The sequence below is a fragment of the Schistocerca gregaria genome, chromosome 7 (assembly GCF_023897955.1).
Source record: "Schistocerca gregaria isolate iqSchGreg1 chromosome 7, iqSchGreg1.2, whole genome shotgun sequence".
Taxonomy (NCBI): Eukaryota; Metazoa; Arthropoda; class Insecta; order Orthoptera; family Acrididae; genus Schistocerca; species Schistocerca gregaria.
In genome coordinates, this window is record NC_064926.1 from 398,830,829 (window position 1) to 398,857,154 (window position 26,326).

Genomic DNA, 26,326 nt, shown 5'->3' on the forward strand with positions numbered 1-26,326 from the left:
CTTTCTTTTACTTTTGTTGACGGTCATCTTATAACCACTTTTCAAGACACAGTCCATTGTGTTCAACTGCTCTTCCAAGTCCTTAGCCATCTATGACAGTATTGCAGTGTCATCAGTAAATCACAAAGCTTTTATTTCTCCTCTCAGAACTTTAATTCCCATTCTAAATTTCTCCTTGGTTGCTCAGTGTAAAGATTGAATAATATTGTGGATAGGCTACAAACCTTTTTCACTCCCTTCTCAACTATGGCTTCCCTTTCAAGTCGTTAAACTCTTAGAACTGTAGTCTGGTTCCTCTACAACTTGTAAATAACATTTTTCTTCCTGTGTTTTATCCCTGCTACCTTCAGAACCAAACTGATCTTCCCTGAGGTCAGCTTCTACCAGTTTTTCATTCTGCTGTAAATATTTCAAGTCAGTATTTTGCAAACATGGCTTATTAAATTGATATTTCAGTAATATTCACATATGTCAGCACCTAGCTTGAAGTTATTACATTATTCTTGAATTCTGATGGCATTTTCCCTGTCTTATGTATCTTGCATACCAAACTGAATAGTTTTGTCTTGGCTCACTCTCCCAAGGATCTTTATAAATCTATGGGGAATGTTGTCTACTGCAGTGGACTTCTTACCACTTCCCAGGGAAGTGCATTGCAATGTAACATTCAATCGATAATTACTGCCTGAGGATACCATCCAATAGCAATTTCTCTGGTGCAACATTCCTTGAACCTGAATTTGAGAAAGTATGGCATTGTCAAACAAGAAATAAACATTTTGGGGCACCTAGTTAACAGAAATGGATTTCATTTTGGTCCATAAAAAGTGAGAACCCTAACAAATTTTTCAGACCCTTGGTATATTAGTTATGGAAGTCTGTGCTGTCTCTACAGACACTAAATACAGGATTTCAGTTGAGAGGCATGGCCACTATAAGAATTACCTCAGGGAGATGCCAAATTTTCTTGGCATGATGATAAAAAATGAGGTTTGTGTGTCCTTAAGAAGGCAGTGATGTTTTCTCCAGACATTTGTGAACAACAATGTCAAAACAGAGACTTCCATGCTGATCCTAGTGACTGTGGAATCAGTGCAAATCCAGTAAGGTACTAAAAGAGTAATTGCTTATGGTTACAGAGAACCTCCTGAGTCTGAGAAGACTCTCCCTGTGGATGAGAAAGAAAACCTTGCAAAATTAAGAAGTTCTAGCAATATTTATGTGGCAGATCACTGATAGTTGCATCTGACCATCATTCTTTATGCTGCCTGACAACCTAAAGAATACATTTGGATGATCTCAGGATGGACATTGAAGCTTTAGGGATATGCTGTCACAGTAGTACTCAAAAAAGCACTAACTCAAGGATGGTGACTGCCTCTTTTTGAATCCTCTGGAGGAACAGTACATACCAGTTACTGCAGCACAGACAAACATTGCAGCTTAACAAGCAGAAGATCCAGCTTTAATGAAGACTGTGGAAGACTTAGAGAAGAAAGAATTCAGCTTAACAGATAGAACACTGGGCGAAAGTTACTCACGATCTAAAGGAACACAAGTGATTGCTCATCATATCAGCTCATTCAGATCCAGCCATACTGAAGTATTTTTCATGGCACTCCAACACTAGGTCATTTGGCACCTGCAGAGAATGCTGTTAGAATCAGAAGTAGGTGTCATTGGTCTGGTCTCTCCCTATGTGCTAGACAATATATAAGACACTGTAGGGAAACCTAGTGATGAAAGCACATATCTCAATTACCTCCATGACATCTGGTACCAACTTCTCCTGCATTAGCTCCATTACACTGGGCTAGAATTAACATTCTGGTCAGTTTTCTCCAGTCAACAGATGGGAATGACTGGGTAGTGGTGTGTTATGTGCACTGACTATCTCACCTGCTATGCTGTCACCAAAGTAGTACTGACTGAAAAAGTCCAGAAATCATCAGGTTTATAGTAGAAGATGATTTTGAAACTTGAATCACTACATGTAAAGATCTCCCATAAAGGAGAAGTATTTCATTCAAGACTCATGTCAGAAGTAATTTCTTGGCGCATCTTAATACACTGGATGATAGCTGTCTACCATTGAGAGACAAATTAATCATGGCACAAGTTTCACACAATTTTCCCTATTCTCTGATGGAGCAGCTGAAATAAAAATGGAGACTTTGATTTGATTTCAGCCTGATGATGTTAAGTTGATTACATCAAACAGCTTATGACGAGAACTGAAGAAGCAAGACATCTGGCAGATATATTGGTAGTGACGAACGTTGTAACGGTTATACTATACTACTAACATTATTCATTGTTTTGTTATTTCACTATTGCTTCATTATCTAATAAATAAACATGTGTCCTGCTTATCAAATGCAAAATTGATTCTACTGACAAACACTCCGCAGTAACAGTTCCTTACGCTAAGGCAACCTTAACTCTCATTACTGATCAGATAAAAATTATCACTTAGGAAAAGTATTATTTCACTGTATTCCATCAAATTTCTTGAGATTCTAGCCTCAAGGGTGATGTACATACAAATCTTGCTTATTCTTCCCACACTCATTACTCCAGGCAACTACATTTAAAGCTTTACTCCCTTAATGTTAGAAGAGGCTGTACCATGACACACTTCTATAGGTAGATAGTTATCTCCATATACTGATTGCACTGAACACAAACACTTCTCACAATTAACATTGAGACCTAGTATTCAAGATGGTTTTTACTGCATATTGCCTCTGCTGATGCACCAAATTATACTAATTTTGCACATGATCTGATTCCTTTAGATGTTAATTATAGTTTTCAGATAATCTGCATCTTCTCCTCCATGTTTGCTGACACCTTTCCCATGACACCAGTTTACTTTCATCACATTTCACAAAACTAGAATAAACACAGTATCTCATAGGTATTTACCAAATACCGCAGCTGTTATTTTTAGATTTTTTTTTATTTTTATATTTATTATTGCCTTTTCTTCCATCCTCTTATGATTCCATTACTTATCACTCTCACAACACAATTTATACAGATAACACTGGAGTAACATTTTCTAAATTATTCCTGTAATAAAGTATCCTGCTGTACAAAATGACACAATAGTCGAAGATGTAATGTTTCTGATTCACTTACAAACTACAGATAGGGTAGAAGAAGAGTTTGACTGCCTCAGGAAACACGAAAAATGAGACAGACATCTAGGGTAAGCATTATCACCACATAATTGAATCCTACACAGAATGTTGAACACCCTACTTGCTTCTGTTGCTTGAATTTCTCCTACCATTTTTGTCGCCATTCTGGCTATCCACTTCATCTTCATGCCCCACACTCCAAACACAGCACTGTTCAAAAAATGATCAGTCAATGGCTCACCCGAACTGACCAGACAGGTGGACTTCATTTTCCAGTTTACCACTGACATACAAAGTCGTACAGTGAGGACCACATGCTTTCAAATTTCAACACAATGGGAAAGACAAAATGGTTTCTATGGAACGATTGATGCTGGCAAACTTGGAGATGGAAGTGACATAGGACATTATGCCAGTACGTCCTACTGTACAACCAATTGCCCCAGACCAGTGCAGTTCTGGTGATCAAACCTGGGTTGACTGTCATCAGCATGAAACCACTTCCTTCCCCCATCGCATCCACCCTCTGGAAGAGGCACCAAAGAGTACAAGAGCTGGACAAACCATAAACCACCAGCTCTCCAACACACACAAGGCTCCAAATTTTAAATAAAGAGGAGGAGGCTGATGTAGTGACACAGATCGATAAACAAACAACAGCCCAAAGACAGTGTGTAATAACTTTTATAGAAATACTTTTGTTTTATACTCTTGGCACTATTCTGTGTGCTTGTAATGTTATACCTCGTAGTTGTTTTAAATAAAGGTATAAATTGATCAGTCAGTGTATGCCATTGCATGTACCATACTTCAGAAAGCATCCCTACATATCTACAAAAATGTAAAGAAAGACTGGCAGACTAGGAAGAGCTTGCGTTAAATTTCATTCCATATCAGCATGCTGTTGGTTTGCTCCTATAGTTGGCTCAAGTCAGAAGGCTGTAAATTGCATGTACTGTGCGGTATGTAAGTAGATTTAACTCTAATTATAAAAAAAAACATGTGGGAAATAAATGAATTATGATATTCATCAAAGACACCATCAATATAGTACCAACTTTCTGAAAAAGTAGAAGAACCGAAATTAAAGTCTTCTGCAAAGCTGATTATACTTCAGATCTGGATTGAGGATAGGCTGCATTTTTAAGTTAGCTGAGATAGCAGTTTCCTAGAATTCAAAACTGCAACAAAAAGGTGATCTATCAATAACAGAAGACAGATACATGTCCCTGTCAACTGTAACACGATAAGTAATATACCTTCAAGGAGTGGTCTGTGAACTGTCATACATTGAAAAACATGTAAGTGTGTTCTGTGATAACAGAGGTGACCTTGCACAGTGTCACAATCGCGGGCATCATGCTTGAATGGAACACATTGACATGAGGTGCCACTTCAATTGTGAGCTAATTAATCCAGTTGAGTTCTGCCTCAGGTTGATCAGCACTGACAAGTAGCAAGCTGATTTTTTGATGAAGATAAAGGTGAAACACCTGTGGAGCTGCCAAAAGACATATCTTGTAATTATCATGGGGAAAAAAAGATTTTGATAGCTTGTGTTTCTGAAAATATGGTGTGTGTGAATTTAATTCATTATTAAGTCATCTTTATATTTTCTTAATCAGCTGACTTGAGTGAATGACCAGTTAGAAGATATGTTGGAGAGACTGTTTTGGGGAAACTGGTACTGGGCAGAAGAGATGGAGTGAGAAGTGACTTGTAGCAAGTGCTCTGCTTTCATAAGTCATGCTATTGAACATCCTCGTAAACTGGATGCCTGACAGTTTGTCTATGTCCATTCATGATAAATGCAAATTTGGTGATGGTTTTCTCTTTAAAAGCTTTGAAGTGAGGACATGCCAACTGAAGCATGATTAGTTTCACATGTGGCCCTTCCTTTGATATTGTAGATTTTGCCAGTGATGGTCCAGCTGTAATATGTGGTAATGTGTGAGAGCTTGAATCCAGTTGTGGAGTAGGGATGGTTGCAGGGATAGGAACTTTAGGGTATGTATGGTCGCCTGAAAATGCCAAAGTCTTTGAAAAAAACATTGTTAAGCTCAAGAAAGATACAGAACAAAGCTGTGGATTGTTTGAGAAAGGTAGAAAAGAGGGATAATATCATTTAAATATTTAACTTGCAATTTTTACTTCCCAGGCATAGCAATTTTTGAAGTATTCAAGGCATGAGTGTGCATCCACAATGGAGGGAGGAGAGAGCCAGAAAGCTTTAAGAAAGGAGATGCTAGGAGAAATTATTTGTATAAGTACTGATACCTTCTCTTAAAGATTCAAAAGAGAAAGGTAACCTTTGGAGATAGACAAGCTAGAACACAATGGTTCTGGTGTGGTACACAGCTGAGCACAGTAGCTAAACATTTGTTGGTTTACTTAATTTACACAAGCATACAAAGGCATACAAAAAAAAAAATTCATACTTCCTTTATCTTTAAAAAACAATAGTAATCCTGAAAACATTAATCTTATGCAAATTTTTTAGGATGTAAAATATTTCAAAATATTTAAAGGTAATTACTGAAATTCTGGATTACCCAAAATTTCCCTTCTCTTTAACATTGGAACCAGCACCCTTCAAAAGTTACAATGATCCAAGGTATTTAGAATAATCACTGAAGTTCTAGATTGCCCAAGCTTCCTTTTACTTTAAACATTAACAACAATAACTTTAAAAATTTAAAATCATGCGAGGTATTCTTTCTAAACCAAATAAGCTTAAGTTCAGAAATTTTTTCACATTAACATAACTGGCCATAGCGATACTGACAAATGATTGACTTAGCACCTGTTCAACCACTCCAGTTATGAGAAAACCAACATTATGGTAGTTACTGAAGAACTAGTAACCAACTTTAACTAAAATGCACTGAAACATAATGTGCTAATGCAGCCACACACAAATCAACCTTCATCAGTGTCAGATACATCAGTACACGGCTCACTTAACTACAGTCTCATTCTAAGGAAAAACTCTGTAAATGACACATTATCACTATCAGTCTTAACCAACAATCACCCTGCCTCTTGAACATTAGGTAATTTGGAACAATTGATGGGATTGATTGACAGCTTTGTAATCACAGAAATTAATTAACTCCCTTACTTGCAAATTTCGGCCAGTGGAACCTTAGAACATGTATCCATAATCACAAACTTCTCTGAAGCTACCATCACTTCTCTAGAATATCAGGCACACAATTCAACATGATTTACCCGCCTTGGAAAGTCTACATCAGAAAGGCATCTGATTAGCCACACATACAAGCAAATTTGCAGAACATTGCCACTGTACATTTTCATGACACACTGTCAATGATAAGCACAGCTCACTCTTTGGTGCAACATCCATCAAATATGCAGTGCCGCAGGGTTCGGTAATGGGGCCATTGTTATTTAATGTATTTGTTAATGATATAGGTGTTGAGGAGGAAGAAAAGAAAATATTGTATGCTGATGACATGACAATACTAAATAGTGACCAAAATATGGAACAGCTTGAGAAAAGAGTATACATATCTGCAAATGTCACAGCTCAATGGCTGTTGGAAAATGAACTGGTTATAAATCTAAAAAATACTATGTATGCAGTGTTTAAAAACAAGGAAAAGGCTGTAGACATGGATTTAGAGGTTGATGGAACAAGGCTGGAAGAAGTAGAATCTGCTAGATTCTTAGGTATTCATGTGGATAATGAACTGAAGTGGAAAAAACATGTTAATAATGTCTGTAAGAAAGTGAGCTCTGTCATATTCTTAATGATGCAGCTAGCACAGTATTCAGACAAGAACCTTCTGTGTACAGTGTATCATGGACTTTTCGAACCATACTTACAGTATGGAGTAACTGTGTGGGGAAACTCAAACAAACAAGAGACAAAACGAGTGTTCACATTACAAAAAAAAAGCAATTAGGACCATTTTAAGAAGAAAAACCTCTGAAACATGCAGAAACTGTTTCAAGAATTTAAATATCTTAAATTTTTCATCCTTGTGTATATACAAAACAATAATGTACATCACAAAACGTAGTGAGGGCTGGATTACAAATGCTAGTGTACACACCCACAATACAAGAAAGAAAAATGAAGTACGGAACATACCCCACCGACTGGCAATGCTAGAAAAAGGACCCCAGTACTTTGGTATCAGACTACTAAGAAGTCTGCCCAAAACCCTGAAAGATAGTGTACTTCACAATGACTTTCCAAAGAAACTTAAAGACTATCTCATTGAAAAAGAGTTTTACAGTGTTTCAGAATACTTATGCCATTAAATTTGTATATATTGTTAGTCATTATCAGTAATGTAAAAATGTAAGCTAAAGGTGTAGAAAAATAAGTGATAAGAAATGTTATCACTGTGACATGTCCTATATTACACGTACATTTACTGTACACAACGTAATCTCACAGGATCATATAAAATTCAGTTCAATTCAATGTGTCCCAGAAGAAATAGGAAAAATTCTCTGGAGACTTGCTAACCAAAAACAGTTCAGTTTACAGACTGAACCTGTATGTGACCAGAGTCAATCATAGATGGCCAAATTACAGTTCCAGCCAAGGAAAATAACCCATTTTAAATTCCAGACTGAATGCCAACACCCATGGAAATCAGTAGGACTGTGAGGCACTAATCCTGATGTAATGTGTACCCCACCATCCGACTAAAAAGCAATCTCTGGGCCACTGATCCATCACTCAAACGATGCCATGGCACTTCCAGTGCTTGCAGTCCTAGCAAGTGTCCAGCTCCCACTACACAGCTTACTCTGCCCTCTGTCTTCCAGTTCACCAGTCATCATAGGCTCACCCGCCACTTGCTTAAAACTGCTATCCATGCCTGGCATCTCTGACAACCGAACAATTTTTCTTTGCGTAAAGGCACACTGATGCCAGAAATCGATACGGTTCCTTGTATGCATTGCAGAAACATGAACCGAAAGTCATTCGAGCATATCAGTATTGAGGCGTTTGGTGTTAAAGGAGATACATTTACCAAAGTCACTAAGGCTGCAGGTGTTTGATGTGAATGTGGTGGCAGTTATGAAAGTGGAGATGTTCACTAACTGACACAAATTTACTACAAGTTGCTTTATATAGGGAGGACCAGCAGAAACATGAACGGACATAGATAAACTTCCTGCCCTTGGATGTCCAACACATTGTTCCAGAACATGCTTTACAACTTAACTCTATTTGCAGATGAAAAAAATGATGAAAATGGTTGCTAACCCTTCTGACAGTGTCCTTCCTTCAAGCAAAGAGACATTTTTCTGGAATGGGGGTTGTGTCAACAAGAGAGGGTTAGATAAACAGGGAGGGTTGATGACAACTAAAGAGGGAGCAATGGCCTGGGAATAACCGTATTAGGGGGGGGGGGGGGCAAGTTGGCATGGGCTGAGAAGCAGCCATTACAGTCAAGAAACTTTTGCTGAGCTTCATGTTCTGCTGCTGAGCCATCATTTGGCAGTGGCAAATGATTCAGGCTAGTTGTGGCATAAGGATGGGTACCACAAAATCAGTGCACTATCCCTGTTCATCTTATGCAACACTGATCTTCAACCCCTTCACACATGGCTTGTATCCTTGTGAAAAATATGTGTGTAAGACTTATTTTATGCACCCTCAAAACATATCCTATTCTAGTTCTGTCTAGTCCACCTGTGAAAATAGCAGTGTCATATACCAGCTACACAGTAAATATAGTCTTTCATGTGGATGTGAACACCAAACCAGTTGTCCACCTGAATGAATGATCACTGCCAAACTGTGGCCAAGAGCAAAATCTACTACTGAATATATGACACGAACAAACATTTCCACAAACAGTCTAACTTCATTTTCAAGAATATTAGTAAGGGTCTATCATATGTCTGCAGCAGCAATTGACTGTTGATGGATGCTAGTGTTTCATTACAAACGAGTTTGCAAATGATAACAAACATCTTTGATTGTTGTCTTTGATCATATGTTCACTGTGTTTTCTTGAAACAGTATGTCTAGTTTATGTTTGTTAGTATATCATTGACATTAATTTGTAGTAGGTTTTTGGAACATATTGTGTCTTCCATCATTCTCATATACCTCAAAGAAAATAGATCTATTGACATATAATAAGCACAGACTGAGAAAATATTGTTCTTGTGAAACACAATTGGCCCTTCGTTTTTATGAAGTAATAAGTGCTATCCAGAGGAAACCTCAAGTTGATTTCATATTTCTAGATTTCCAGGGGTATTATGACACCATTCCTCACAAGCAGCTTCTAATCAAATTGCAACCTGTGGAGTATAGTCTCAGCTACATGATTAGATTTGTAATTTCCTGTCAGGAGGTTCACAGCTCATAGAGGCTGATACCAAAGTTGTATCTGAGGGTCCCCAAGGAAGTGTTATTGGCCCTCTGTTGTTCTTAACCAATGCAAACTATTTAGGAGACAATCTGCACAGCCCTGTCAGAGCCTTTGCTGGTGATGCTGATGCTTACATTGTAATCAAATTAGAACATCAAACCAAATTACAAATCTGTTTAGACAATACATCTGCATTTTGTGGAGAACAGCAATTGACTCTGAACAGTAAAAGGTCTAAGGTTGTCCATATGTGTACCAAATCAAATCCATTAAGTATTGATCACTCAAGAAATCGCACAAATATAAAGATTGTCAATTCAACTAAAAACCTGGGGATTAGAATTACGAACAACAAAATTAGCTATCATCACATAGAACATGTTGTAGGGAAGGCGAGCCAAAGGCTATGTTGTATTGGCAAAGTATGTAGAAGACTCAACAAATCTGTTAAAGAGCTTACCTATACTAGGCTTGTGTATCCTCTTTTAGAGTAGTGCTGCATAGTATAGTAATCTTACCAGGTAGACTGACAGAGGATATCAAAAAAGTTCAGAAGTGGGGAGCTCATCTTGTGTTACCATAAAATAGTGAAGAGTGTGTCATGATTGGTGAGTTGTGTGGCAGTCATTACAACAAAGGCATTGCTCATAGTGGTGAGATCTTTTCCTGAAATTTCAGTCACCAACTTTTGCGCAGAATGTAAAAATATTTTGTTTGTTGATTTCTACCTACTTATGTGGAAACAAACGTCATAATAAGAGAAATCAGAGACTGCACAGAGAGATTATTGTGTTCATTTTTCCCATGTGCTTTTTGAGAGTGGAATGGGTCTGAAAGTACTTCTATGAACTCTGTGCCAAACACTTAAGTGTAAATTACACAGTAATCATGTAGGTGTAAATTCATTAGTTTGGTGTTTGGACCCCATAGCTCCACTGCCCTCCTCCCCCGCACCTTTTGTGCTACATACTAATTTCCAAGTGACTGTTCACATAGTATCCAGCTTCCCCACCCTCTTAATTGTAAAACCTGCTGTCTGGAAATGATTTAACTGCATGTGTTGTGTCAGGTGTTGAGGGAGAAAGCACATTGACAGAAACAAGGAAGGAGAGAAGTTGTGATGGCCGGTGGCAGGTATCCAAAATCATCTGGACTAAACACTTGAAGATTAGTTGAACTCTTTATTTCAAAAAAAGAATGGAAGCTTAACCTCTCTTGATTCCTTTGCCTCCTGCATGCAAGTCATGTAGGCTCTTATTACTACTCACAGAACGCAGGCTAAGTAATGTCTCCTTATTACTCAGTACTGATGTCCTTGCAGCCTGCGACCGAACTGCAGCTGACTAGCAATGGGCGCCTGGTTAAATCAGTGTTGACAGGGGGTGTTCAACTCTGTCTTTGTGCAGGTGTGACACTGCCCACTCTTTCCATTGGTGCATGGGTTAGCACCTACTTGATGCCCTTTTGCGGCACTGTGCTGGTTTGTGTACAGTCCATGGTTTAGGACTACACAGTGTGTGTTCTATACCACCTACCTTTTGAATCCTTCCAACATCACTAGCTTTCCTGAACTTCACAGATGGGAACTTATTCTCCAACATATCCTCTCATCTTGCCACCATCCAGGGCTCCATTTATTAATCTGAATCTCTATCAGAATCCTTCTCTATTACTCTTTGGGAATTGTCTTCAAGTCTCCATATTAAATTGGGACAGAATGGTATCACTTTCTGCTTCCATCCAATCCATTTTCCTTTATTACATGTATGCCATCACAACATATAATTTTTTTTTTTCATCCTTACATCGGTCCATGATTTTTTTTAACCATCTCTTACTTATTATGTTTCAAACTGAATTTTGCTGTGTTTTTCATAGTACACAATATTAGACTTCATGGGATTCAGTGTCTTTATGGTAAACTCACAGTGCCTTAGCCTGTGCTCCATTCATTACGGTTGCAGTGCATACCTAAAATGACATTGCATCTTTCTTTTGATCTAACAAAGCTTGAATATGTCACACAAATGCTAAACTGAAGACATATTTGGTGCAAGTGTAACAAAATATTGCATTAGTGTTATTCTTACCTCAGTCTGACATGTCCCTGTCTCTTCTCTTTTTAAATACCAGTAACTTTCAGTAGTTGAAAATAGTCATAGCCTCACATTTTGGCAGTGTTTTTTCCACACAGTATTAACAATTAAAATATGCTTTCCACATAACAAGAAAATAAGAAAATATAAAAGGGCAGTATACCACATTGTAAGGAGTGGCTCTGTATTTCATGGTGGCCAGCCTTACTATTACTTAATGGCACACTTTTTCTTCCTCTTGATGTGAACACCATCTCACTCATAATTACAAGAGGCTGCCAGTTAAATGGGGAATCTGAACTGTGCTGAAACTTGGTATTTGGATGTACAATACGCACTTACAGATGTGAAAATGTTATAGTTAGATTTGTACTTATTCTTGAAGCTTAGTTGCTCATCTGAATAGTATAGTAGTTTACCCTATCTTCAATCTTCTGTTACTTGTTTGCTACTTTTCTTATACTATATCTTCTTCCACTCCACAATTCCCTTCCGCTTTCTTCTCCATGTTTTCTCCTTTCTTCCTTAGAGTATACAAATGCTGTTATTTGCTTGCTGTTTCCATCTTTATTCATTTCTCTTGGATTTGACAATTTAACCGCCTGCTGCTTCTCATAATAACTGGAACTTTTCTCTTGCCTGTGATATCATATTGTTGTTGTTGTGGTCTTCAGCCCTGAAATTGGTTTGATGCAGCTCTTCATGGTTGTCTACCCTGTGCAAGTCTCTTCGTCAACTACAACAACCTACAGCCATTTGAACCTGCTTACTGTATTTGAGCCTTGGTCTCCCTCAACAGTCCTTATACCCCTCCCTTCCCCATCGTCCTTCTGTTACCAGATTGACAATTCTTTGATGTATCATGATGTGATCAGTCAAGCAATTCCTTCTTTTAATCTAGTTGTGCTACTAATTTATATTCTCCCAGTTTGATTTAGTACCTCTTCATTAGTTATTCAGTCTGCTCATCAGTATTCTTCTGTAACAACATATTTCGAAAACTTCTGTTCTCTTTATGTCTGAACTGTTTACAGAGGATTTAGGTTCACTATGTAAAGGTTTTACTAAGGAAGACACCGTGGTTATTGTGGGTGGGCCGGGCAACAGTATTGACAGAGATCCGGGGTACAGCATAAAGTGTGACCTGGCAAAGATTGCATCGGCATCGAATCATACCAGTGTTGGGTTTGTGTCGGTTCTGGAGCACCACGACCGACCTCATTTGACCTCTTCTGTCAGGAGAGTTAATTTGGAGTTGGAACGGCTACTTGGATCTGGTGCAGGGTCACACATTGGTGTGGTTCCTGTTGATTCACTCTGTAGGTGGGACTATACTAGACATGGCCTACACCTCAACAGGAAAGGGAAGGGTAAACTGGCTGGGCTGGTAGCAGGAAATTTAAAGGGGGGAGGAACTACATCTCATGGTGGAAACTCTTTTTTAGTGTAAGATCAGTGTCCAGTGGGAAACTCAGCCAGGCAAGTACTAAAGATGTTAAAAAAGTTCAAGATACTCACAAAAGTAAAGTGAAAAATAATGTTAGTATATTTCATCAAAATATTGGGGGATTGAAGAATAAAAGTACTAAAGATGTTAAAAAAGTTCAAGATACTCACAAAAGTAAAGTGAAAAATACTGTTAGTATATTTCATCAAAATATTGGGGGATTGAAGAATAAAATTGATGAGCTTCTGCTTTGTTTAGAAGATATAGAAACCAAGAATGTAATAGATATACTATGCCTGTCTGAGCATCACATTGTCACTGATATGCAAAAGGTTAGCATCAATGGGTACAAATTAGCTGCACATGTAAGTAGAGATAATATGATGAGAGGAGGAGTTGCCATATATGTCAAAAGTTTCCACAGTGCAAAAAATTTAGAAACTAAAAAATTTTGTGTAGAGCAACATATGGAAGCATGTGCCACTGAACTTAAACTAAATGATGGCACTTTCATAATTGTAACATTGTATAGGACCCCCTCAGGGAATTTCCAGCTATTTCTAGAAAACTTGGATGCTTTGTTGTGCTATCTGTCAGACAGGGGGAAGCAAATTATCATTTGTGGGGATTTCAATGTTGATTCCCTGAAAGAGTGTAATAGGAAGAATGACCTTTTAGTATTACTCAGTTCTTTCAATTTGAGCTCCGTCATTGATTTTCCTACTCGGATAACAAAGAACAGCAGTACTTTGATAGATAACTTTTTTATAGACCAAGATAAGTTTAAGGACATAAATGCTTATCCTGTTGAGAATGGTCTTTCAGTTCATAGTGCACAGCTTGTTACAGTACATGACATAGCTCCATGCAGTATAATAAATCAGACTTTCAAAGCAGTGCGTTCAATTAACAATATAAATATTGCAAACTTTAGGGAAAGCCTACAGCAGCTAGACTGGGATGAAGTGTATAAGGAACCCGATGCAAACTTGAAATATAACTTATTTCACAATACATTTTTAAGGGTATTTGAAAATTGTTTTCCCAAGAAAATAGTTAAACATAATTCCAAGAAAACATATAAAAAACCTTGGCTAACTAAAGGAATAAGAATATCTTGCAACCGCAAAAGAGAACTGTATCTAACAGCAAGAGGGAGTACTGACCCCGAAATTGTTCAATATTATAAAAACTATTGTGCGGTACTAAGAAAAGTTATTAAAAAGTCCAGAAGCATGTGTATCATGTCTGAGATCAGTAACTCTGATAATAAAATTAAAGCAATTTGGAATATTATTGAAAGGGAAACAGGGCAACCAAGAACACAGGAAGACTTTAGTGCAATAAAACTGAATGACAAGTGCACTAACAAACAATCAGAAATTGAAAATATTTTGAATAATCATTTTTTAAATGTTGTGGAGAAAATAGGATCTAGATCTTCACTAGAAGAGGCAAGGCTATTAATAGAAGAGGCCATACCTGCGCAGTTTGAAACAACTGTAATTCCACCAACCTCTCCCTCTGAAATCAGTAAAATAATAAACTCACTGAAAAGTAAAAGCTCTTACGGAATTGATGGCATTTCCAGCAAAGTACTTAAAGCTTGTTCCCCACAGATAAGTAGGATTCTCAGCCACGTATGTAATAGCTCTTTGGAGCAGGGTGTTTTCCCTGATAGACCCTGAAATATGCCATTGTAAAACCATTGCATAAAAAGGGGGATACGTTGGATGTCAACAACTACCGCCCAATCTCTCTTCTGACAGCTCTATCAAAAATTTTTGAGAAAGTAATGTATTCAAGAGTAGCCTCCCATATTTGTAAAAATAAAGTACTAACAAAATGTCAGTTTGGTTTTCAGAAAGGCTTTTCAACAGAAAATGCTATATATGCTTTCACTGATCAAATATTAAATGCTCTGAATAACCGGACATCACCCATTGGTATTTTTTGTGATCTCTCAAAGGCCTTTGATTGTGTAAATCATGGAATTCTTTTAGATAAGCTAAATCATTATGGTTTGAGTGGGGCAGTGCACAAATGGTTTAATTCATACTTAACTGGAAGAATGCAGAAAGTTGAAATAAGTGGTTCGTGTAATGTTAAAACAACAGCTGATTCCTCAAACTGGGGTGCTATCAAGCACAGGGTCCCACAGGGTTCGGTCTTAGGTCCTTTACTGTTCTTGATATACATTAATGACTTACCATTCCACATTGATGAAGATGCAAAGTTAGTTCTTTTTGCTGATGATACAAATATAGTAATAACATCCAAAAACCAAGAACTAAGTGATGTAATTGTAAATGATGTTTTTCACAAAATTATTAAGTGGTTCTCAGCAAACGGACTCTCTTTAAATTTTGATAAAACACAGTATATACAGTTCCGTACAGTAAATGGCACAACTCCAGTAATAAATATAGAATTTGAACAGAAGTCTGTAGCTAAGGTAGAATTTTCAAAATTTTTAGGTGTGTCCATTGATGAGAGGTTAAACTGGAAGCAACACATTGATGGTCTGCTGAAACGTCTGAGTTCAGCTACGTATGCTATTAGGGTTATTGCAAATTTTGGTGATAAGAATCTCAGTAAATTAGCTTACTATGCCTACTTTCATTCACTGCTTTCGTATGGCATCATATTCTGGGTTAATTCATCGTTGAGTAGAAAAGTATTCATTGCACAAAAACGTGTAATCAGAATAATTGCTGGAGCCCACCCACGGTCATCCTGCAGACATCTATTTAAGGATCTAGGGATCCTCACAGTAACCTCACAGTATATATATTCCCTTATGAAATTTGTTGATAATAATCCAACCCAATTCAAAAGTAATAGCAGTGTGCATACCTATAACACCAGGAGAAAGGATGATCTTCACTATGCAGGGTTAAATCTGACTTTGGCACAGAAAGGGGTAAATCATGGTGCCACAAAAGTCTTTGGGCACCTACCAAACAGCATCAAAAGCCTGACAGATAGCCAACTAACATTTAAAAATAAATTAAAAGAATTTCTAGATGACAACTCCTTCTACTCATTGGCTGAATTTTTAGATATAAACTAAGTTAAAAAAAAAAAAAAAAAAAACTTAATCATTAGTGTCATGCAATATTTTGTGTAATGTAATTTCTTGTACAGACATCTTTTATTAACCTGACACATTCCACATCATTACGAAGTGTCGTATTCATGATCTATGGAACAAGTATTAATCTAATCTAATCCACATTTCAGTTCCCTACAACACATCACTCCATATTTATACTTTGAGAGAAGACTTCCTAACATTGGAATTTATATTCTGTTTTAACAAATTTCTCATTCTCAGAAATGTGTTTCTTGCTACTGCCAGTCTGCATTTTATATCCTCTCCACTTTGGTAATCCTCACTACCAAAATAGTAAAACTCATTGACTGTTTTTAGTGTCTCATTTTCCAATCTAATTCTTTCATCATGACCTGATTTCATGCATTCCATTGCATTAATTTTAGTTTTTTTTTATTTCCATCTAATAACTGCTGTCCAAGACACTACCCATTCTGCTGAGATCACATTATTGTTATGGAATACTATCATTTCCATGTGAATCTTTCTGACAAGAAGTATCAAGAGCAAAATTAAATTCCAAATGAAGAATAATAATGTTGTCTCTTCTTACTTCTAAGTTACTTTTATTTTTATTTAGATGTATTGTTTCAATGTTTATTTGCTAATTAATTAAATCAAAATTTCAAGATTTATAGTGAAGTGTGGTTTGTAATTATCAATAACATAGTGAATCTTATGACTATCACTAATAGTTTTCTTGGATGGCTACAATTATATAAATATCGACACTAACAAGAAAATGTTTAATTGCAGAGATTCAATGTGGCTGTGACTCGTGCAAAAGCATTGCTGATTGTTGTTGGTAACCCTAATGTCCTTCAGTATGATCGATCTTGGAAGAGTCTTCTTGAATTTTGCCGTAAAAATGGTGCATATACAGGCTGTAAATATCAGCCACAGGAAGAGAAACCCATTAATGATGATGAGAACAATGGGTTAGATATTGCAGGCCTCAGTCTGGGTAAGAATATTATGCAGTATAACTTATGTTTTGATAGTTTAACTTATTTTATGATATATAACTTATGAAGTAATTACATAGGGAAAAAGCCACAGAAAGATGTGCTCTAATTTGGATAATAAATTGTTTGAAGGAGTGAAGATAGCGTATTTTATCACATAGTATCTTTTGGAAATATTTCAGCATATTTGAAAATGTATAAGTATTATTGTCAGCAAAGAGCTCTGTAATGTTCATCAGACTGAAAATAAATAAAACTGAGGGTATTCCATGTCAGGTGTATTATAATACATTTTATTGGTCCATGAATCAGTTTATACGATATGTGACAAATTAGTATAATGATGTTTTGGACTGTACGTGGTGCCATGATGGTCACTAGAGCTGTACAACACACAATGTTTACCAACAGTACACTGTAAAAGACTCATGCATATCATTAACAGGTTCATACAGGAACTGCTTAACAAAACTGAGCAAGCAGCAAGTTTTCGCTGTGTAACAGATTTTCTGTTAATTTTACACTGTTAAATTTAAACTTAGTAAGTACAAGTAGTATGTAGTGATGCAGTTTCATATTGTTGTTAAGATCTTGTACATATTTAGTTTATGAAGAGTTTGTATGACATATGCAACTGTTTATCAACAATGTGTTGAAAGATAGATTGCTACTTAGTGTAAAGATGACACATTAAATTGCAGACAGGAACAGTTAAAAGACACTTACACATTAGCTTTTGGCCAGAGCCTTCATCAGAAAAATAAAGAGGAACACACACACATTCGTTTCCACAAGCAAGCACACCTCACGCTTACATGACCATCATGTCTGGCAGTGTTGGTCACAAATAATGAGCAAATTAAGATTTAAAAAATAAAATACAATAAGTATCTGGTTAAGTAGGTAATCAATATACAGACATTCTAAATCCTAGTAGTATTTAAGTATCATTAAATTCAATGTAAATATATAGATAAAAAATCTACTCACAAAGTGATGGCGGGGGAACACACACACACACACACAAAAGGCCTTAACTTTTACAAGCTTTCAGAGCCAGTGGCTCCCTGCTTCTTCTGGCAGATTTGAAGGGGAAGGAAGAGGTGTGAAAGAAAACGACTGGAGAGATTTTGGAAAAGGGGTACAGTTTAGAAAAGTCACCCAGAACCTCAGGTCAGGTGAGACTTCCCAGATGGGATGGGAAGGAAAGACTGATTGTTGGGGACTGCACCAGATGAGATTTGAAAACCTGAGATGGTAGTCATGCTGATGTACAAGGTTGAACAGTGTTTACATAACAGATGGTATTTGACGTGTTGTTTCACAGGTGGCTCTCCCTTTGATAGTGCATGTTTTGCCAGTTACAGGGCAGGAATAGGTGGTGGTACAAGTGTGCATAGGGCAAGTCTTGCAGCAGGGACATTGTCACAGGGGTAGAAGCCATAGTGTAGGGAGATGGGTGTAGAAGGAGCATAGGATCTGACGAAGGTATTGCGGAGATTGGGAGGGTGACAAAAAGTTATTCTAGATGTGGTGGGCAAAATTTCAGAGAGATTGGATCTCATTTCAGGGTATGATTTCAGGTAAGGATGGCAACTGTCAGACTGTAAGTATTGTTGTTTGTTAGTAGGTTTGATGTGGATGGAAGTGTGTAGCTGGCCTTTGGTGAGGATGAGATCAACCTCCAGGAAAGTAGCATGGGATCTGGAATTGGACCATGTTTGAAGTTTAATTGGGAGGAGGTATTTAGAGATTCCAGGAATTTTAACAGGTCAATCCCAGAAAAGTCCCCTCCAAGTGACTCATGAAAAGGTTGGCATTGCAAGGAAACATCCTGGTTCCCTTTGCCATACCCCTGATCTGTTCCCCTCAAAGGCATATTAATTGTTGTTAACTATAAAGTTGATTAAGATGAGCAGGAAGGATGTAAAAGGTTTGGAATCAGGTGGGCTTTGACTGAGAAAATGTTCAGCAGCATACAGACCATGTATGTGTGTGCGTTGGGGGGGGGGGGGGGGGGGGGGGGGTTCTGATACAGAGGAAGATGGCATCAGTGGTGACAAGCGAGGTGTGTGGTGGGAGTGGGATGAGCATGAATGTCAGACGAGCTAGACAAGGTGTGTGGTGGGAGTGGGATGAGCGAGAATATCAGACGAGCTAGAAAATGGTCCTATTCTGAATCCCGTGCCACTTTGCTTGATGACCTCATCCTCACCGAAGACCATCTACACACTTCTGTCCACATCAAACCTGCTAACAAGTGACCAAAAAAAAAGAAAAAGACTTTAGAGGTAACCACTTGTGACTCAGTATTCAGTATTATTCTGGTCTTGAAAGTATCAATCATCTCCTTTGACAAGACCATGGTTTCCTAAAATAATGTCCTGAAATGAGATCCTTTCTGTCTGAGATTTTGCCCACTATTCATAGAATATCTTTCCACTGCCCTCCCAGTCTCTGCAATATCCTTGTCAGACCCTATGCTCCTTCTGTACCCATCTCCCTACCCTATGGCTCCTACCCCTTTGACTGTCCTCACTGCAAGGCTTGCCCTATGCACCCTCATATGAACACCTGTTCCAGTCCTGTAACTGGCAAAACATATACTGTCAAAGGGAGAGCCACCTCTGAAACGACACATGTCATATACCAACTGTTGTTTAAACTCTGTTCAGCCTGTTACATTGGCATGACTAGCACTCAGTTATCAGTCAAGATGAATGGTCATAGGCAGAGGGTGCAATACGGGCAACACACAATATCCTGTCACAGAGCATGCTGTATAATATGATAGTCATGACCTCAGTGCCTGTTTCGTCATACATGTGATCTGGATTCTTCACCCAGACACCAGTTTCCCAGAATTTTGCTGGTGGTAATTAGCACTACAGCATGTCCTTCATTCTCGCCACCCCCTTGGCCTTAATTTACGCTAATTCCTTCCATCTCAGCATATATTCACAGTAACTACTCCTTTCTTCACAACTTTTTTGATTTCTACATCTTTTATTTTCTGACTTATCTACTTTTTGCCGCCCCCCTCCCACCTCTGTTACATACAATGCACTTAGCTTTTCATTCTTATTAACTCGTGCATGATGTTTTAGTAGTAATCTCTCTCTTGCATATTACTCTGTCTTCCACCTTTAAGCTCTCAGTTTTCAAATCTCATCTAGTGCAATCCCTAACAATCAGTCTTTCCTTCTCATCCCATCCAATAAGTCTACACCAACCTGGGGTTCTGGGAGACTTTTCTAAACTGCACCCCTTTCCCTAAACCTCTCCAGTCCTTTTCCTTCACTTCCTTCCTCTTCATCTCTTCTTCCAGAAGAAGGAGCTGTTCACCTACTTTATTTTCTTCACTTGTTGTCCTCGGTGACGACGTACTGCGTTGTTACACTGGCTGAATAATGGACTGGGAAGTAAACACTGACTACTTTGAATGGTGTCACTGAAAGATGCACATATGCATTTGACATATGTTTACTTTCACTTTTCACAACCCCCCATATACACATTTAATATGGCCAGTGCACTATTGTTTAACTATTGATAAGCCTCATTAATAGTTTTCGGGTGAACATCCACATACTGCTACAATAGCTTATTATTGAACATCTTCAAGCAGTGAAAATCTGATCACAAAGTTCACAGTTCTTGAAGAATATAAAGGTACTTATGGAGCAGACAATGTCATTGTTTTAACACATGGCCTAATTGTGTAACATTTGTTTCAAATTAACTAGCACAGGTTTCTCGTCTGAAACTCGGCAGTGGACTGACTGTTTCATGACCAAAAATTGGGTCATTACATTTCATCACAATAATAGATTCTGAAACTACACATTGTTTGAAGTTAAATTTACAGAAATTACAATTAAAACTTAACTCATTAAATTAGCTGAATACGTCAAAAAATTCCGTTTTAACCTTTTCTTCTACTGCAAGGATTAGGCCAAAATATTTGATTAAATCATGAAATCAACATATATAGTTACGCAAACAATACTTTTGACAAAACTTAATTACTTTGGAATTAATGAAAGGCTGGGTTTGCTAACACGTTTTCGAACCGAACCAAATAAATCCTTTAAGAATACTGTTAGTTGTTCTTCCAAATGTTTATAATTACCACAGAATTTACATTTGTGTATACGTCAACAATAGAATTTAAGTTACGAATCAATTATTGATTTCACCCTATAACAAACGATACTAACTAGGAATAGTCAAAATAAATTAGAAAATCAATTACAAACCTAAAAATAAGCACAAAATTAGATCTGGTGTTATATTCTTTAAAACTAAGAGCCAGTCTTTCTCTTTTATGGAAATGTAGATTATATTCACATATGTTAATGGTAATTAGTTAAAATTGAAAAAACAAATTAAGTAGGCAGATGGCAAAACAAGAGGGGAAGTAAAAATATCCCAGCTTGCTTCGTCAAACACTGGCTCTGAAAGCTTGTAAAAGTTAAAGCCTTTTGTGTGTGTGTTCTCTACTCCTGCTTCATGATTACATTTTTATCCATCCATTTGCTTTATATTATCAATAATTGATTATTTTCATTGTTATATAATTAAATTCAATTGATATTTCAAAAGTGTACATGTCCGGTAAGAGATCAAAACTACGTCTCAGTCATATATATCAAACAGCAATAATAAACTTCTCTTAAAATAAATGTGTTCACAGAATCATTTAATTTTTAAGCAGTAACTGGAATGCATAGTCCATGTTTTATTTTCTTTATTTATTTGTTACAAATTCGATGAAACAGTATTGTGATGTATCCCATGGCTGTTAAATGAGTCAGTTTTATATTTTTATAGAGATGCAATATAAACTTTTACAATAATAAAAAATTATTAAATTGTTGCATAAGCATGAAGGTTGGAGCAACATTAAGAAGATACAGTTTAGGTAGGCATGACATCAATTACTGAAAATAACTTTAAGTACAGAAAAAGAATATTTATACATTATTCATCTTAAACAAGGAACATAAGTAATGTTTAACACATTATCAGTATGAAGTCTCAAAATATAAATACAAGAGAAGATACAAATTTGCAGAAACAACCATTCATTTGTCGGCAGGTAGTCATAAAAAGAGTATAAGGATTTATCAATAAGGTATTTTCTTAATTTTGATTTAAGACAAGGCAAGACATTAATGTGGATTTTCATTCACTTTTTTGGGAGAATAATGAACATTTTTTTGCACAAGACTTAAATTGTTTAGATCTCTATATAAATCATTTAACATATGCCATGATTTTGTGGTCATGGAATCAATTATTGGTTTTAAAAAGAGAATGCTTAGTAGAGACAAAAATCATCAAATAAAATAAGTATTGAAACATGGTGATTATTATTAGGATCTTACAGAACAGGTTTCTGCAAGAATATGTTAGATGAACACCACTCATGAGTCTAAATCTTTTTTTATACACTAAAGAATTTTCAGCTAAAGGCTGATTACCCCAAATACACACCTGGAAATGGAAAAAAGAACACATTGACACCGGTGTGTCAGACCCACCATCTTGCTCCGGACACTGCGAGAGGGCTATACAAGCAATGTTCACACGCACGGCACAGCGGACACACCAGGAACCGCGGTGTTGGCCGTCGAATGGCGCTAGCTGCGCAGCATTTGTGCACCGCCGCCGTCAGTGTCAGCCAGTTTGCCGTGGCATACGGAGCTCCATCGCAGTCTTTAACATTGGTAGCATGTCGCGACAGCGTGGACGTGAACCGTGTGTGCAGTTGACGGACTTTGAGCGAGGGCGTATAGCGGGCATGCGGGAGGCCGGGTGGACATACCGCCGAATTGCTCAACACGTGGGGCGTGAGGTCTCCACAGTACATCGATATTGTCGCCAGTGGTCGGTGGAAGGTGCACGTGCCCATCGACCTGGGACCGGACCGCAGCGACTCACGGATGCACGCCAAGACCGTAGGATCCTACGCAGTGCCGTAGGGGACCGCACCGCCACTTCCCAGCAAATTTGGGACACTGTTGCTCCTGGGGTATCGGCGAGGACCATTCGCAACCGTCTCCATGAAGCTGGGCTACGGTCCCGCACACACCGTTAGGCCGTCTTCCGCTCACGCCCCAACATCGTGCAGCCCACCTCCAGTGGTGTCGCGACAGGCGTGAATGGAGGGACGAATGGAGACATGTCGTCTTCAGCGATGAGAGTCGCTTCTGCCTTGGTGCCAATGATGGTCGTATGCGTGTTTGGCGCCGTGCAGGTGAGCGCCACGATTAGGACTGCATACGACCGAGGCACACAGGGCCAACACCCGGCATCATGGTGTGGGGAGCGATCTCCTACACTGGCCGTACACCTCTGGTGATCGTCGAGTGGACACTGAATAGTGCACGGTACATCCAAACCGTCATCGAACCCATCGTTCTACCATTCCTAGACCGGCAAGGGAACTTGCTGTTCCAACAGGACAATGCACGTCCGCATGTATCCCGTGCCAACCAACGTGCTCTAGAAGGTGTAAGTCAACTACCCTGGCCAGCGAAATCTCCGGATCTGTCCCCCATTGAGCATGTTTGGGACTGGATGAAGCGTCGTCTCACGTGGTCTGCACGTCCAGCATGAACGCTGGTCCAACTGAGGCGCCAGGTGGAAATGGCATGGCAAGCCGTTCCACAGGACTACATCCAGCATCTCTACGATCGTCTCCATGGGAGAATAGCAGCCTGCATTGCTGCGAAAGGTGGATATACACTGTACTAGTGCTGACATTGTGCATGCTCTGTTGCCTGTGTCTATGTGCCTGTGGTTCTGTCAGTGTGATCATGTGATGTATCTAACCCCAGGAATGTGTCAATAAAGTTTCCCCTTCCTGGAACAATGAATTCACGGTGTTCTTATTTCAATTTCCAGGAGTGTAGCTATACCATATGACCTGATAGAGTAAAAACAAAATAAGCACCTTTGATAGCATTCATACCACCAACAGGGATAATTACACGAAGAGTATTAAATTCCGAGACTAAGACTTTCATGAAGATGTAGAATATGCAGAGATCAGTTTAGCTTGACATCAATTAGAATGGCCAGGAATTTAAAAGCCCACCATGTAATATACTTTGGCTGTCACAGTTCAAGGGGATTGCTGTGATGCATAAAATTGGTTATATTGAGTTTTTTCAATATGTAGAGTTAATCCATTGGACTTAAACCAGTGTAAAATGTATACTAGATACAGCATTACATTTATTTTGTAGGTCAGTGATAGTGAGGCTTTCAAGGAGAATAGTAGCGCCATTAGCAAAAAACGTAAATTTTTTCTTGGTGTTTGTACATAGTGGGAGGCCATTTATGAAGATAGGAAACAGTAAAGGCCACAAAATGATGCTTGTGGCACTCTTCCATTCCAGTGTGCCCCAGTCAGATGAAACAGGACACCCATCAGAACCATTAAGCATCACCTTCTGCTTTCTATTCTGTATCTATATCTACATCCATATTCTGCAAACTCCCATGAGTCCAACAAACCTATGATGATTTGTGTTGCCCTTCTATGTATATGTTCAACATCCCCTGTTAGTCCTATTTGCCATGGATCCCACACGCTTGAGCAATATGCTAGAATGCGTTGGATGAGTGCTTTGCTTTGAAGTGCATGGCAGAGACTACACCCTGTTGTACCAGTTATTAGGGTTTCTTCCCATTCGATTCAAGTATGGAGCACAGGAAGTATGATTGTTTGAATGCTTTTGTGCAAGCTTTGATTATTTTAATTTTGCACTCACAACCTCTGTTTGAAAGACATATAGGGGGTTGTAGTATATTCCTAGAGTCATCAGTTCCAAACGATTCTTGAAGCTATATTGGTAGACTTTCTTGTAATAGTTTACATCTGTCTTCAAGAGTTCGCCAGTTCAGTTTCTTCAGAATCTCTGCCATGCTCTCCCATGTGTCAAACAAACCTATGACGATTTGTGCTGCCCTTCTATGTATATGTTCAATAGCCCCTGTTAGACCTATTTGGCATGGATCCCACACACTTGAGCAATATGCTAGAATGGGTTGGATGAGTGAATTGTAAGCTATCTCCTTCTCAGAGAGCTCAACCTTCCTCAGTATTATACCAGTAAACCAAAGTCTACCACCTGCTTTACCCACAAGTAAGCCTATGTGATCCGACCATTTCATATCCCTACAAAGAGTTACACCTAGGTATTTGTACGAGTTGAGCAATTCCAACTGTGACTCATTGACATTATAGCCATAAGATACTACATATTTTTTTCATTTTTTGAAGTGCATAATTTTACATCTCTGAACATTTGAAGCAAGTTGCCATCTTTGCATTACTTTGAAATTTTATCAAGATCTGACAATATTTGTTCAGCTTCTTTCAGACAATACTTCATTATAAATAATGACATCATCTGCAAGGAGTCTGAGGTTACTATCAATATTGTCTGCAGAGCCATTAATATACAACACGAACAGCAGCGATCCCAACACACTGCCCTGAAGCACACCCAAAGTTACTTCTACATCTGACGATGACACTCTATCCAAGATAACATGCTTTGTTCTCCCTGGCAATCAGTCCTCAGTCTCATCACAAATTTCAATTGATACCCCATATGATCGAACTTTTGACAATAGATTCGGGTGTGGTACCGAGTCAAGTGTTCTTTGGAAATCAAGAAATACTGCATTACCTGTCTGTGTTGATCTATAGCTTTCAGTGTGTCACATGAGGAAAGTGTGAGTTGAGTCTCATATGATCGATGTTTGTATCTATTGTGCAGATGTCATTCAATTTGACCTATCATGCTATCACAAGGATCAGCCTTCCTTAAGGAAATGTTGTGGTCTACACAGTCAAATGCTTTGATGTGTCACAAACGATCTCAATAGGTGACATTTTGTTATTTATTGACTCAAGAATTTTTTAAATAAAATTTATTACTACTGAGGTTGTTCGGAATATTGAAGTGGTCTACAATTGTTTTATACATCATTTTCTCTGATATTTTTAAGAAGGCACTTACCAGAGAAGTTAGATGGTAGTTTTATAAATTAGTTTTGTCACCCTTCTTAAAAAGTAATTTCACAATAGCAAACTTTAATCTCTCAGGAACAGCACCTCGATGCAAAGCTTCATGGAAAACGTGGCACACAGCTACATATACAATC

At 38.1% G+C, this 26,326-nt stretch overlaps 1 protein-coding gene across 1 annotated transcript in view; it reads left to right on the forward strand.

The window, feature by feature from the left end:
• Window positions 1-26,326, forward strand: part of LOC126282194 (putative helicase MOV-10) — a 461,728-nt gene that overhangs the window by 420,273 nt on the left and 15,129 nt on the right. The window contains exon 19 of the mRNA XM_049981723.1: window positions 16,932-17,139. Coding sequence (XP_049837680.1) covers window positions 16,932-17,139 — 208 coding nt within the window. The remainder of the gene's footprint in view (window positions 1-16,931; window positions 17,140-26,326) is intronic.